At 43.5% G+C, this 16,429-nt stretch overlaps 1 protein-coding gene across 1 annotated transcript in view; it reads left to right on the forward strand.

Moving 5' to 3' along the window:
* Positions 1 to 5,430: 5,430 nt before the first annotated feature.
* Positions 5,431 to 16,429, forward strand: part of CFAP61 (cilia and flagella associated protein 61) — a 236,047-nt gene continuing 225,048 nt past the window's right edge. Inside the window, exons 1-3 of the mRNA XM_068986759.1 lie at positions 5,431 to 5,573; positions 11,175 to 11,325; positions 15,289 to 15,365. Coding sequence (XP_068842860.1) covers positions 5,431 to 5,573; positions 11,175 to 11,325; positions 15,289 to 15,365 — 371 coding nt within the window. The remainder of the gene's footprint in view (positions 5,574 to 11,174; positions 11,326 to 15,288; positions 15,366 to 16,429) is intronic.

The raw sequence follows: 16,429 nt of genomic DNA on the forward strand, positions 1-16,429 counted from the left end.
CGCGGGCGAGCCCGGGACCACAGAACCTTCCCCGAGGGCTCGCCCCCACCGCGCAACTTTCCGACAACAAGCGGGATCCCGGAACCGGAAGCGGAACTGGCTGGGGCGACTTTTGACCTCTCTCCCGCGCCGTGACGGAGTCAACGTCGTTTCTGTGGTAACCGGGCTGCGCGTCCTCTTCGGAGCCCGGGACTCTGGAGTTGCAGGTGAGGTGAGGAGTGCTGGCTGCCCGCCTAGAGGCGGCCAGAATCCGGGCCGTCAGGGGCGCATCCTCAGATCGCCTCTGGGATTGGGATGACCGTGCGAGGACGGGTGGATCCGTGAAGCCGCGGTATCCCGCAAGGGGACAGGAACCCGGCTACCGTGCGGACGCTCGAGGGCGGGGGTGGGGTAGAAAACTACCATCCTGGCATACCTAGCGGCAAGCTGCTGACCTCCTCGGCCGCCCTGAGCTGGGGTGCATTCTGGGCTTTGTAGGCCAGAATGGTCAACTGCCCCTTGGTTTCCGGACAGTTGTGACCAAATAATTCTATGGCTTATAAATGAAAGTAACTGAAGGAATTTTAAAGCCAGATAACAGAAAAAAGTGAAAATAAATCATCAGAGTACTAGCAAATAACCCAGCCTTATAATATCAAATAAGCAATATAATATATCAATCTTAACTAATATCAGATAAACAGATATTTAAAATTTTCTGTCATTGTGTCTTAATGTCAATTTTCGTAGCGCCAGTTCGCTTAACTTTTGTTGTTATTGAGTCGCGAATTCAAGTCCCACTCTTTGCGACCTCATGGACTGTAGCACACCAGGCTTCTCTATCCTCCACTATCTCCTGTAATTTGCTGAAATTTATGTCCGTTGAGTCAGTGATTGCATCTAACCATCTCACCCTCTACCACCTCCTTTTCCTTTTGCCTTCAGTCTTTCCCAGCATCAGGTCTTTTCCACTGACTTGGCTCTCTGCATATAGTGGCCAAAGTATTGGAGCTTCAGCTTCATTCCTTCCAATGAACATTCAGGGTTGATTTCCTTTAGGACTGACTGGTTTGATCTCCATGCAGTTCAAGTGACTCTCAAGAGGCTTGTCCAGCACCACAACTAGAAAGTATAAATTCTATGGTGATCAGCCTTCCTTATGGTCCAGCTCTCAAATCTGTGCATGACTATGGAGAAAACCATAGCTCTGACCATACAGACATTTGTTGGCAAAGTGATATCTCTGCTTTTTAATATATTGTCTAGGTTTGTCATAGCTTTCCTTTCAAGAAGCAAGAATCTTTTAATTTCATGGCTGCAGTTATCATCCTGCAGTGATTTTGGAGCCCGAGGGGAAAAAAAAATCTGTCACTGCTTCCACGTTTTCCCCTTCTATTTGCCACGAAGGGATGGGACTGGATGCCATTTTTTTTAATGTTGAGATTCAAGCCAGCTTTTTCACTCTCCTCTTTCATCCTCATCAAGAGGCTCTTTAGTTCATCTTCACTTTCTGCCATTAGAGTGGTATCATTTGCGTATATGAGGGTACTGATATTTCTCCTGGCAATCTTAATTTCAGCTTGTGATTCATTCAGCCCAGAATTTCACATGATATGCTCTGCATAGAAGTTAAATAAGCAGAGTGACAATATACAGCCTTGGCATACTCCTTTCCCAATTTTGAACCAGTCAGTTGTTTCATGTCCAGTATGCTTCTTGACCCACATACAGGTTTCTCAGGAGACAGGTACGGTGGGCTGATACTCCCATCTCTTTAAGAATTTTCCGCACTCTCTTGTGATCCACACAATCAAAATCTTTAGTCCTTAACTATATGACATAAATAATATCTATTTCACCAGGATTAAAGAGAAAATCTGTGTAAAGTGCTCCATAAATACCTAACCTGTCTTCAGAAGCAGAAAAATTATGTGTACACAAATGGTTAGAAATTTTAAAAATAAACTTGATTTTTTAGAGCAGCTTTAGATTCACAGGAAAATTGAATGAAAGGTACAAAAAATTTCTATTTCTGCTGCCCCCTCCGCCTCCAGCCACCCCATGATTAATATCCACCACCAGAGTACTGCATTTGTTACAGTCCATGAACCTACATTATCACATCACACGTCATTATCATCCAGTGTAAGGGTTTACTTGTGATGTTGTGCATTGTATAGGGTTTGACGAATAATACAGTGCCATGTATCCATCATTACAGAATGGTAAAGAGCAGTTTGTGCTAAGTTGTGTCAGTCATGTCCGACACTTTGCAACCCTAAAGACCGTAGCCTGCCGGGCTCTCCTGTCCGTGGGATTCTCCAGGCAACAATACTGGAGTGGGTTACCATGCCCTCTTCCAGAGGAAAGAACAGTTTAACTGCCCTAAAAATCCTCTCTGCTTCACATATTCATCCTTCCCTCCCCATTTTCTTCTGGAAGCCACGGACTTTTTTTTTTCCAGACTATCAGCAGTCTTTTTCAGAATATCATATCATAAGAGTGATATAGCGGAGAAGGCGATGGCACCCCACTCCAGTACTCTTGCCTGGCAAATCCCATGGATGGAGGAGCCTGGTGGGCTGCAGTCCATGGGGTCACAAAGAGTCGGACACGACTGAGTGACTTCACTTTCACTTTTCACTTTCATGCATTGGAGAAGGAAATGGCAACCCACTCCAGTGTTTTTGCCTAGAGAATCCCAGCGACAGGGGAGCTTGGTGGGCTGCTGTCTATGGGGTCACACAGAGTCGGACACGACTGAAGTGACTTAGCAGCAGCAGCAGCAGAGTGATATAGCGGAGAGGCAATGGCAACCCACTCCAGTACTCTTGCCTGGAAAATCCCATGGATGGAGGAGCCTGGTAGGCTGCAGTCCATGCGGTTGCTGAGAGTCAGACATGACTGAGTGACTTCACTTTCACTTTTCACTTTCATGAACTGGAGAAGGAAATGGCAACCCACTCCAGTGTTCTTGCCTGGAGAATCCCAGGGATGGGGGAGCCTGGTGGGCTGCCGTCTATGGGGTCGCACAGAGTCGGACACGACTGAAGCGACTTAGCAGCAGCAGCAGCAACAGAGTGATATAGTGTATAGCCTTTTAAGACTGGCTTCTTTCACTTAGTAATATGCATTTAAGATTTCTGCCTATTTTTCATGGCTTGGTAGTTCATTGTTTAAGAGACTTCTGACAGCTGCCAAGTCTCTTGTTTATGTATTTATGTATGTAAAACTATCACATCTACCTCTGCAGATAGTTTTTTCAAAAAGATTTTTATGCTGATTTCTCAAATGGAAGTCATTCATAACCAATATAAAAACAGTTGCCATAGTTCTGTATCACCATTTATTATTTAAACATTTTAAAGTTGTCTCACTTTTCAAATTCTAGATGAATGAGATTTTATATAACTGCCATAAAGAGAAGTCACCTATGGAAATAAATAAATAGCTATTAAAATAAAAAAAGATATTTACCTTAGGTGAATTCCCTTAAATCTGTAACTATATGCAATTGATTTGACGAGGTTTAATCATTTATAGCTGCCTCTCAAACCTTACAATGTTTCATTTATGATTGTCATCCTTCCATCTCACAAGTTTTTATTGTGTGGTAATTCAATCCAGCTGTTGTTTCTAAAGCAAGATTTATCATTATTACTTTTTTTCCTGACCGTCAATGCCTATTTAGATATATCTTCTCATTTACTTTTCTCTCCCCAACATTTCATCCTGTATTCTACTCCTTTCTGATTTTAATTTTCTTCTTCCTAAATATACATCTTTTACTAGTTCTTTCAACAGGGTTCTTTGAATGGTAATTTCTTTGGAGTAAATTGTCTTGTATCACCTTGATTTTTAAACGATTATTCAGCTACATATAGAACTCTCGCTTAATGATTATTTTTACCTCTGTATTTTTGAAATACTTGTTCTGGTAGTAGGGAAACAGTAGCCTACAGGCCACATTCAACTCATTAACTATTTTTTAGGTGGCCCACAAGCTAAGAATTTTTTTTAAAAAAACATGTTTAAACAATTGAATAAAAGACCAAAAGAACATTTAAGGATACACTCAACTATGTAAAAGTCAAACATCAGTGTTCATAAGTACAATTTTATTGGAATACAGTCATCATGTAATTTGTGCAAGAATATATCTGAACAACAGCAAAAAGTCAAATGATACAATACTGTGTTTCGAAAGAATTCAGTGCACACTGTGTAATTTCATTTATATAGTGTTCAAAAAATGGCCAAGGGCACTATGAGATAGAAGTCAGAATGGTGATTACCTGTGGATGGGGCCACCTTCCAGGGCGCTGGGAACACTCCGCACTGCTCTTAGAATTAGTGCGATGGCGAAAATTAACTTCCCTGTTTTCCAGCTTACTGGCTTAGACCATAATAATGTATTTCCCCTTAGGAAACAGGAAAAAAAGAAAAAGGGAGGGAAGGAAGGAGGGAGGAAAGGAAAGACAGGGAGGAAGAGACACATACACATTGAGGACCCTAGACATCGAGATAGATGGAGCTCGTCTTGGGCCTGCTGTTCTGTCAGCAGCATCTCCCGTGTGTCTTTCTCAACATGAGACTCTCTGCCTTTGCTGTCATTAGAGATTCTCCTCAGAATGGCTGTGGGGAAGGCTCGGTGTACAGAGAAAGCTGCAACTTTATCCTGGAGCTTCCCAGAGATTTTCATGGGCATAGGGCCCCCCTCTGGAAGCCCCTTGCAAGCCATGTCTCTTACACTTCTTTGGCCACAGACCTCTTTTCACCTTAGGACTTCCCAGGTGGCTCAGTGGTAAAGAATCTGCCTGCCAAGCAGGAGACGTGGGTTCGATCCCTGGGTTGGGAAGATCCCCTGGAAAGGGAAGTGGCTCAGTATTCTTGCCTGGGAAATCCCATGGACAGAGGAGCCTGGTGGGCTACAATCTGTGGAGTTGCAAAGAGTCCGACATGACTGACTAACTAACAACAACTCTTTCAACCTCAAAATATCCCCCAGGACTGCTGCCCTTAGGGCTCTGGTTTGGGAGAGCTCTGTTTGCACAGGGGGCAGCATCTGTATTTCCCCTCTAACTCTTGACCATGGTGGCTAATTAAATATGAGAACCCTGAATCAGTAAATAATTCCTTTCAGTGTTCTTCAGTCCTATTGTTTGACTATTTTTAAAGCAGCTCTGTGGAAAACAAAAAATATCGTTGTAGTCACTTCTAGCCAGGCCAGCTCTCAGAAACCTCATTTTCCTGGACAGACACATGTCAGCTAGTTTTGGGGGACAGTTGTCATAGCCTACGCCCACGGGAGATGTATCCCACCAACCATGCTCACCCTGACCACACGAAGACTGAAGGAATGTCCCATTTTTGTAAATACGTAGCTAGACTGGCTCATCATCTCAGATTAACAGTGGGCTGTTTTTCTCTCTTTTGGGGACAGGATCAAAAATGTCAGTACTCACCTCTCCAAGAGGAAAAGTTGAAGTGGTACATTGCCGAAGAACAGAGTCACAGGATATTTATTGTATCAAAAACCTCATTAGAAAATTTACCCAGAAGCTCTTTGGAAATCTTAATATCATCTATCTTCTGTAAGTATGTAAGCCAAGGGGCTCCACTCCTTTGTCTTCACGGGGCTTATGGCAAGGAAACAGAGAGCAGGAAAGTCTGCCCTTCTGAGCAGAAGGTCTCTGGGAACAATCATCACTAAGTCCTATAACAAACATAAAAATTGGAAAGATTTCTCACAGCTTTTGGATTCAGGCAAACTTGAGTTCAAATCTCGACTGCCTCACCTACCAGTAGAGTCACTTGAAAGCAATTAATAATACTAGCTACCAATATTGAGAATTTATTTTCCTTCAGACTCCGTGCTTTGCCAACACTGTCTTGTTTAATTCTGAGGTATTCACGATCATGCCCATTTTTACAGATGAGAAAGTGGAGGCCCGCCCAAGGTCCAGCAGTTAGTAAGTGACAAAGCCTGAATGTACTCTCAGCCACTTCTGTTGATCTGTTCTTCTAAACTTTGAATTAGGCATAGTTTTTTTTTTTTAGAAAAGATCTTTTCTCTCCCTATTTTCTTTTGTTTTTGGACACTAGAATATGAATATAGGGCTTCCCTGGTGGCTCAGATGATAAAGAGTCCACTTGCAATGCAGGAGACCTGGGTTCGATCCCTGGGTTGAGAAGAAAATGGCTACCCACTCCAGTGTTCTTGCCTGGAAAATCAATGGACAGAGGAGCCTGGTGGGGTACAGTTCATCGGGTTGCAAAGAGTCGGACACGACTGAGCGACTAACACATACAAATATCCTATAATCGGATCCTCGTTATTTTTATTGAGCATGTTAAGAGATAGCTCAGTAATTTGGATCTCATAAAGCCTCAGATTAAATGCAATTGAAATGTTTAAACTAGGCCAGCCTAAGACATTAAAATTTACAGTTTCTGATCACTATACTGATGAATGTAGTGTAAATTTGGCATAGTTTTGTTGGAAAGCAGTAGGGCAATATGTATAAAAGCTTTAAAAATATGTGTACCAATGAAATTATTTCTCTCTTTTGGCCTTATTGTGGATTAAACACCTTAATGATGTGCTCTGGATGGAAACATGTTGATATGCACACACACACACAAGTTGTCAGAATGAAATCAGAAACTTCAGGACAATAGCAGGAACCCATGCCACTTTCTCCTTGAGAATTTTTTGCTACATTCTAGAAACCTCACACTTCTGTTTTGACAGGTTTGCAAGGGACAGAAGTTAAATGCTCCCTGCACTTAAGCAGGGAAGTGTTAGATTTCTTTGTATAAAATTATATTATTTGTAGGGATGAAGGAGATATAAACCCACTGCATAAAAGTAAGGAAACTTGGCCATTTCAACCTCAGCATGAATGAAATGGTTGGGGGGAGGGATAAAGCTCCTCTGCAAAAGCTTCAAAACTTCCTAATTAATGGATGCATTTTCAGACAACCAAACGAAGTTAATTTACCCATAGACTGAATAAAGTAAAGGCAGTGGAAATTTCGATTAAAAGTAGTTACAGTCTGTACTGTATCTAGGAGACCGCTGAAATAAATGCAGATCAGGTCTGAAAGGGTGGAGCTTCAGCTTAGACTTCAAATAATACTCACAGATAAGGTTCCAAGGAAGATAAACTCACAGCTAAAAATCACAACACAAATACACAAGGAGACAGTCATCATTAGTGAAAATCAAAGACAAAAACTATACAGGAGAATCAGACTCAAAGACTTCAGATATTAAGTCATAGAATGTAAAATAACTATACTATGTCTAAAGTGAAAAGGTATGTTTTAAAAGACCATAAAATGAAAAATGCATATTGAAAAAGTCTAACAGACCATCTAGAAAGAAATAGAGTTAAAATTAAAAGCTCAGTAGATGAATTAAGCATCATAATAGACACTGGTGAAGACAGAGGCAGTGAACTAGAGGATCAATAAAAATAGATTACCTGGAATTCAGCACAAAGAGACAGAGACAAAACATAAACATGGGATACTTAACAATTAGGTATGATCAGACATCTCGAAGGACATAATAGAAAGTGGAAGAGTCAGTATTTGAAGAGATAATGACTGGGAACTTTCCAGAATTGTTGAAAAGCACACATTCTTACAGAAAACTCAATGAATTCCAAATAGGAAAAATGCACAGAAAATTCTACAACTAACCACATCATAACGAAACAGCAAAACACCAAAGCTAAAGAGAAGATCTGGAAAATACCTGTAGAGAAAAAAGAAGTTGCCTGCAAACAACTAAAAATTAGTCTAATGATAATTCTTACTAGCAACAATGGTACCCAGAAGACAGTGAAATGTTGGAGAGCAAATAACATCAAACTAGAATTTATACCTAGTAAAACAATGTTTCAATACTTAGGGGAAAAAATGAACGAATTTTTTAAGATAAACAAAAACTAGCTTATCAGTTACTTTACTGGTAGACTCTGAATTAAGGAAATTCCTCAGAACATACTCTAAGCAGAAGGAAGAATATCTTGGCTGGAAAAACCCAATATAAAAGAAGGAAAGTAAACAAAAATATGTATAAATATTTTAAAAAATCTAGCTTGTATGAAACAGTAACATTAACAATTAGATTAACAATTACTAATCTAATATAGATACTAATTATAAATGGTAAGTTATAAAATATAAATAATGAGTTAGATAAAATACAGGACAAAAACAGCTGATAAATTGGGGGGTCATGTGATTAAACTGAAAGTAGCTCTAAGGATTTGTTGAGGAGGAGGGTGTGGTAGCTAGTATTCAGAGGTGTTCCCCCTCCCTCCCACTTACCACACACCCTCTATCAAGTCCTTTTCAAGTGTCTTCTTGTCCTGAGTAAGGGCTGGCCCTGTGTATAGAAATCAGCAACAGGGATGCTCTATGACTTCAAGTCTAGACCATAAGAAGTCTACAGCTTCCCCTGCTCTCTGAAATGCTCCCTCTTGGAACCCAGATGCCACACTGTTAAAGGCTCAAGTCACAGGGCTACGTGCACGTGTCTCACCTGACAGCAATAACCAGCACCGACCGCTAACAGTGTGAGTGGAACCATTCTAGACTGGATATTCAGCAGACTCCAGCTATTAGCACCACTTGACGGCCATCACCTGAGAGACCTCCACCCAAAACTGCTCAGTCAAAACCAGCTAGCTCACAGAACCGTGAGAGATGATAAAAAAACCCGCTGTTTGGAGCCTAGGGGTGGTTTGGTACATGTCAGTTGATAACTGGAACAGAGGGTAAAGACTTTGTTAGAAATACATGTTAACTTGGGCTAGTATAATCATTAAAGGATAGGTGTAGAGATTATAACTGCTGATCTATAGAGGGGAAAATTGAACAGGAAATTAACAAGAAACCAGAATCTAAAAGCAAGGAAAGAGGAAGAAAAAAGAAACAGCATAGAACACATTAAAATCACAAATAATAGGAAGATTGAAAAAAATTTTGTATATCGGCAATCAAAATAAATGTATCTGAACAAAATTCTTCAGTTAAAATATAAAGATGAGTAGATTGGCTGAAAACAGAACAAAACTAAGAGGAGTCATGTTTTACATATGAGACATACCTAAGGTATAAAAAGTCACAGAAGGATTTAAAGTTGAAGTATTTGGGGAAAAAAAGGGACAGGAAACCTTGTTTCACTCTTACTACTTAACGAGGCAGAAAATGGGAACCCTTTTGCAACAAGATTTTCACCAAATACAGTTAAGTAAAACGAGTACTGGCTGAACCTGAAATTCCTGAAACCTATTGAATAAATAAAGCACTGCTCTAATGGAAAGAACTCTGATTTCTATTGCTGGTAACATCTTTGAACTTTAATATGTTTTGATGAAATACATACATGTGCACGTGTGTGTGTGTATTTTTTAAGGGCTCCTTTGGCTTGGATTTGGCTTATTACAAAGGATAATTTTAAACCAGCTTTAAAGGCACACACCTTCTCCCTCTACCTTATCCCTCCTTTCCCGCTTTCACTCCCACGATGATTTTTATCTGTCCTATAGAGGACCTGGGACTTCCCTGGTGGCTCAGATGGTAAAGCGTCTGCCTACAGTGCAGGAGACCTGGGTTCAATCCCTGGGTCGGGAAGATCTCCTGGAGAAGGAAATGGCAACCCATTCCAGTATTCTTGCCTGGAAAATCCCATGGATGGAAGAGCCTATAGGCTACAGGCCATGGGGTCGCGAAGAGTCTGGACATGACTGAGCGACTTCACTTTCTTTCACTTTCATAGAGGACCTGTTCGCTAAGCAGTAATAAATGGAAATTGTATATATAAAATGATTTGCTGCCAAAGTTACTTTTTGCAATCAGGCTCTTTGGAAACTGCAGTGCATTTTCCCATTGAAATAAAGTTATTGGTGGCTGGCTTCCCAGGCCACCCCAGAAAAGCCTGTTTAATCTGTATCGTGTGTGCGGTATAGCACTGTACTAATTGTGCTGCAGAGCACCACCACCACCCTAGGTTCCCATGGATAAGTGTATTTCAAGTTCTAATAGGGATTCCAGGAACACCTTTCCTTTTCTTTCCTGAAGGGATGGTGGCTGCCTGGTCCCAGGTCTTGCCCACTTCCTCCTCTACCACCTTCATCACTGCTATCACTGATCCTCGGTGATCAAGGTCCTGATCAAGGTCAAGGTCAATGGTCCTGTGCCCTTGACCATTCTCATCTGGGTTTGAGTGAGGACTCTCAGTGTGAAGTCACAGGTCATGGCTCTGGGAGCCTGGAGCAGGGGGAGCCCAGACGACAGGAGCTGGAGGGAGACCTGCAGAAGCAGAATGAAGGGCAGGGGCTTCAGTGAATTAGATGGAGAATCTGGGGGCTGCCCCTCCTGCTAATGAACGTCCTCAATACCGGAAGGCAGCCAGCTGCAGAGCTTGGCCCAAGGGCACCCTGCTGGGGGTCCCCTGTGGCTAAGCGCTGTGACTTCCTATGAGAGGGGACTGTGGCTAGAGGTGCTGAGATTGATGTCCCAAGTGCAGTGGCTCCTTAAGGTGCCCACAGCTCTGGTGGTACCAGATCTGACTCAAGTGATTTGACTCCAATCATGTAGAGCAATTTTTGTGTTAAATGTTATATCTTCATTTTTTTAGTTAGCTTCTACTGATAGGAAGGGATACTGGTTTTCCATTTATGATAGTAATGTGAAACTTATTATTGAAATAGACTCATTGCAGCCAAAAGTGAACTGAATTAAAGAAAATAATAAGTGTAGGAAGTGCATGTGTGTGAGAGACTCACAGAGGTCAGTTGGCCATCCTAAACGTGTGTTTTGGCCAGCATGATCAAGCTGGCAACATGGAGAGTGTGCAGAAGTCTGCAGTCGATGTTTTCCCCACCTGTCTCCAAGGGAGGATACGGGGCATCTTATATCACAGACATAGCACCTTTCTCAGGAAGTGTAACTTTCTATAGAGATGTGGTTGATAGCGCCAGGTGTCCTGAAAGATGTCCCACAGATGCTGCCTCATTGGTGCCACCTCTTGGAAAGGTGGTGCCACCTCTTGGAAAGGTGGTCACTCCTGACACAGTGAGTGCTGAACTCTAGGAGCCCAAGGTAGGAGAAAATGATACCTCTTCCTCTCATGGTTGGTACCCTCTTCATGTGTGCAATTCAAACCATTTCCACAGGGAGAAAGCAAACCTTGCCATCACCCTCCACAATGACCAAGAGGAGATCATGGCCCAGGCCACCTTCCTGGATTACCCAAACTGGAATATCGCCACGCAGGACGATTGGGTGTCCGTGTTCCGGGAGCTGGACAGTGACATACCATGCACAGTGAGTGACCACACGTGTCATTTGTGAGAACAGCCTGAATTTCCGAGGGAAGTCCTGTGTTTCCCTGTGGATCACCTCAGTTTTCAGACTGAGCAGTTTAAAGGTCATGACAGAAAGTATGTGACATCATGACAGACAGACATTAACGTAGGTGGTGGAGAGGGAAGGGGAGTCTGGGAGCAAAAGGCCCCTGAGGAGGACCTGGGGGAGCAAGGAATTAGCGGAGCAGCAGAACTCTGCTTCCCATGTCTCCACGCTCTGCTCCCAAGTCTCTGACCTGCCTGGTGGGCACCTGCCATTTACACCATCTGCTCCTGAAATACTGGCAACAGAGTCTCAGGTTCAAGTCACGCTCTGTAATTTTGAAAGCACCCTTGTGGGCTCTGGCTCATTTGACATCTTTCAGTTGCAGATGCAGGACACCCTGTGGACCCACGGGAGCCCAGTTGGCGGGTCCCAGGGAAGTGGGGCTTTGGGAGGGGTGCCCAGCCTGAGTTGACCCTGCCTCGGCTTCCAGAGCCAGGCCCGTGTCGGGTCCCAGCTGCTGGGGAGAGTCAGAAGCTGCGACCATGGAGTTCAAGGGTGTGTCCCCGGAGCCCTGGGAAACGGCAGTTGTGTGCAAGGTGGATTGGAGCACCCACGTAAACATGCCCAGCCAGCACGTTGGCTACCCAGCATCTGTCCATCCAGATGCCACCTCTCCTTCATCCCCTGTGGTCCCCTCTGCCCACCACCCTGTGCTCTCCTGGTCCCCACTGTCAGGAAAGTGATCTCAAACTTGGAAGTAGGCCAAAAAGATCTGCTTGGTCAGGGCTTGTACCTTTGATTGGTTTTCTATTGACTGAGCTGTTTTCCAGTTCTGCAGGAGCAGTGATTAGCTTGTAGATTTGGGTCCATTTGAGATGTAAGTCACTTCTGTCTGGTGGAAGAGATAACCTCAAAGGTCACCATTTCTGACCCTGCAGGACAGGAACTCTTTGTATCTAGCCAGGCAATCTTCTAACAATTTCCTCATTAAACTGCCTGAAGACAGCTTCTCAAGTGCAATGAATCATTTTTTTTTTTTAAATCATCTCTCTGGTTGCCTTCTGAATTGATGCATTGAATCAATCTCTGATACTTGCACTTTGTCTTTGCATTAGGGTCATGATTTTACCTTCTCAAAAATTATAAATTAGCACGATTCTTCATAAATTCTTTCCCCTTCTATTCCTCTTCTTGTTCTTTTAGAATTGTTTTCTTTTTCAACTACTTCCTTCAGTAGTGTCAGAGCTGAGTTTTCCTGTATGGTACACTAGCCACGTGCAGCTACTGGGAACCTGAAATGTGGCTAGTTTGAATTGAGATGAGCTATGTGTATAAACAGCATATTAAAAAGCAGAGACATTACTTTGCCAACAAAGGTCCGTCTAGTCAAGGCTATGGTTTTTCCAGTAGTCATGTATGGATGTGAGAGTTGGACTGTAAAGAAAGCTGAGCACCGAAGAACTGATGCTTTTGAACTGTAGTGTTGGAGAAGACTGTTAAGAGTCCCTTGGACAGCAAGGAGAGCCAACCAGTCCATCCTAAAGGAAATCAGTCCTGAATATTCATTGGAAGGACTGATGCTGAAGCTGAAACTCCAATACTTTGGTCACCTGATTCGAAGAATCAGGCAAAGACCCTGATGCTAGGGAAGGTTGAAGGCAGGAGGAGAAGGGGACGACAAAGAATGAGATGGTTGGATGGCATCACCGACTCAATGGACATGAGTTTGAGCAAACTCCGAGAGATGGTGATGGACAAGGGAGGCCTGGTGTGCTGTAGTCCATGGGGTCACAAAGAGTCAGGCACAACTGAGTGACTGAACTGGACTGAACTGATGCATATAAAACATACTCTGGACATCAACACTCAGTAGAAAGAAGAAGAATGTAAAATATCTTGTTGAGAAGCTTTATACTAACTGCTTCTTAAAAGGGTAATAATTTAAATATATTAGATTGAATAAAATATATTAAAATAGTTTAACCTGTTTACTCCTTTTTAAAAAAATATATCTAATAGAAAATTGAAAATTACTTATGTACCTAGCATTTGTGGCTTGAATTATCCTCCTATTATTTAGCATAGGTATAGACCCTTATGGCTTAATGTATTACCTACCCCAGGGGTATCTGCAAATGAAACAATGGTTTTTATCTTAAAGCTGAGGAATAAATATTGAACTGTAATATTCTTGATGGAAGAAAGAATTTGGGAAATACACCAGCCAAGTGATAAGCCATGTACCGTAAGCCAAGTCTGTTCAGAATATAAAAGATGTCATGGGGTTAGGCCAGTCTGTGCATGGAAAGTGCTCACATTGTGACGTTACCTTGTCACTCACTGTCCCTGGTGGTATCTGGATTCTGGGGTTTGCATTGTTTACCTTTGGGGAATTTTCAAGCTCATGAACTAAACTCATGATTCTTCTCTCACCATTTTACGCCTGATAAGCTCCTTCTGAGTGTTCCGAGGGCACGTGCCACCCAACAGGAGGGGAGACCAAGGCACAGACATGCTAGTGGTCACCCAAGGCCACCTATGAAATTGCTCAGGAAACAGGAGACACAGAAGTGCTGCTGTGTCTGGACTGAGGTGCAGGCATTGCCTTCCCCTCACCACTCAGCTACCTCCCATTTACATCATCTCCAGAATTTGAGGGTTTGCCAGTAAGCACAGGGGTACAGAGTCGAACAGACCAGTGTGGGGATGCACAGAACAGTTGAGAAGGCTTCAGTACGACTGTGCTGTAAGGAGAAATTGATGCAGCATTGTAAATCAACTGTGTGCTCAGTGGCTCAGTTGTGTCTGACTCTTTGTGACCACATGGACTGTAACCCACCAGGCTCCTCTGTCCATGGTATTTTCCAAGCAAGAATACTGGAGTGTGTTGCCATATCTTCCTCCAGGGGATCTTCCCAACCCATGGATTGAACCTGAGTCTCCTGTGTCCCCTGCATTGCTGTCGGATTCTTTACCTTTGAGCCATCAGTTCAGTTCAGTCACTCAGTCGTGTCCGACTCCTTGCGACCCCATGAATTTCAGCACACCAGGCCTCCCTGTCCATCACCAACTCCCGGAGTTTACTCAGACTCACGTCCATCGAGTCCATAATGCCATCCAGCCATCTCATCCTCTGTCGTCCCCTTCTCCTCCTGCCCCCAATCCCTCCCAGCATCAGAGTCTTTTCCAATGAGTCAACTCTTCACATGAAGTGGCCAAAGTACTGGAGTTTCAGCTTTAGCATAATTCCTTCCAAAGAAATCCCAGGGTTGATCTCCTTCAGAATGGACTGGTTGGATGCCCCCAAATCAACCATACACTTTGATATAATTTTTTTTTTTTAAGCTATGGGGCAGAGCTCTTTAAAAACCCTAAAATCATACCCTGAGAGTCATAGTAGAATCTTTGCTGCTTTATTTTCCCCCTCAGGTTCTCTGGATCCTGAGAGTAGGGTTAGATTCTGAGTCTGGGAATGTGGAACGAAACAAGCCATTGGATTCATAACTGGGGCATTTGCCTCCCACCCTGCAAATTCCGGAGAGACTCTTTCCCTTGGGTGTCACTTGAATAGAGCAGCAGCTGCTGACCTGGGAGCCCCAGGATTGTCTTTCACTAGGCAGTGGTGCCCCAGGACAAGACCACAGAGTTCTCAGTTGGTTTCATTCCCCTGTAGGTGCGCCCCTGCCACGTAGCTGGCAATGAGGCAGGAGGAAGGACCAGACGGAGGCTCTCCATTTCCTTGAATAAGTCCAAGCTAGGAGGACAGAAAGCGGCTTGAACCCTGCCTGGGTGTCTCCTCATTTTAGACACAAAGTTGCATCCACCAGCACCAGGCAGCTCTGGGCTGTGCCCATCTCCAGACCCTCCCCCCACCCCATCTCCCACCTTCCCTTTGCTCTGACTCAGCCTCTAACCGTGTCCTGTTTCCTTCTGCAGCCTCTGAACACACTGTTCATGCACCTATTTGTGGCTGTGGACGAGTATTCTGTTGGCTGTTGCAAAGAGATTATTCGGTGAGTGGCCACAGCGTGGCAGACGGTGACGTGGAGCGCTGGTAGCAGCATCGCAGACAAGACTTGCTCCTGTCTCTATCATGTCTTTAAGTACCTGGATAGTTCAGAGATATTTTTTTGAACTAAAGTTTAGGTTTCTTTTTTTAAAACTTTTTATTTGGTGTTGGGGGTATAGCCGATAAACAATGTTGTGACAGACTTGCCATACATATACCTGATAGATAGTTTAAAAATATTTTTAAAGGTCCTAATTCTTGGAGGTGTTCAGTTTGCTTTCTGGCTCTAGTAAAGCATTTCCTCTGAACAGCAGTGTAATTTCTGAAAGAAAACAATCCTTCCTTTAAATGGATGCCTTTAACGGCCGCCACTGGAGGCAAACAGGTCGGACCATCCTTTGGGAATACATGAATTTGGGGGAAGAAAGGAAAGAAAAAGGTCACAGGCTTGGATGTTTGTAAAAATAGTTTTCCCCAGTCTTATCCTGAGACACGTTATTAACAGGACAACCGGCAGAACATCGTGAGTAACATGGGGAAACATGACCTGCTGAGTGCCCGAGGTGGATCCCTGACATTTGGGGGTGGTGGCCTCTGTAATGTCACACCACAACCTCCAGACGCCAGGGCAAAGGTTAATCTCAGCAGAAATCTGGTGCACCGCATGGACATGGTGCCTTGGTTCTTGCCACTTCCATGGAACAAATACAAAAGGGGGCCTTTTGGAATCCAGAGAAAAGCAGAGAAGCGAAAGGAATTGTAGGCTCCTTTTGCCGGTAGGGAGCACAGCGCCCAGGCGCATCTATGAATGTCCCATTTTCGTAGTGAAGGCATGTGTCTCACTCAGGTGCTGATCTGAGACACAGCAGTCAGTGGTCCTGAAGAGAGATCTTACTTCATTACCCGCCCAGGAACTGAACCTGGGTAGCCTGGATGAAAACCAGGAATCCTAGCGGCCAGACCCCCGGGGGCTGGAGGCTAAGAAGCAAAGTGACCCGGGTTCTTTCCCCGTTTGAAAGCAATTAATATTTCAAGGAGGCAAAAGCTGTAAAAATAGGCACAAAGTTT

This window comes from Capricornis sumatraensis, chromosome 15 (genome assembly GCF_032405125.1).
Source record: "Capricornis sumatraensis isolate serow.1 chromosome 15, serow.2, whole genome shotgun sequence".
NCBI lineage: Eukaryota > Metazoa > Chordata > Mammalia > Artiodactyla > Bovidae > Capricornis > Capricornis sumatraensis.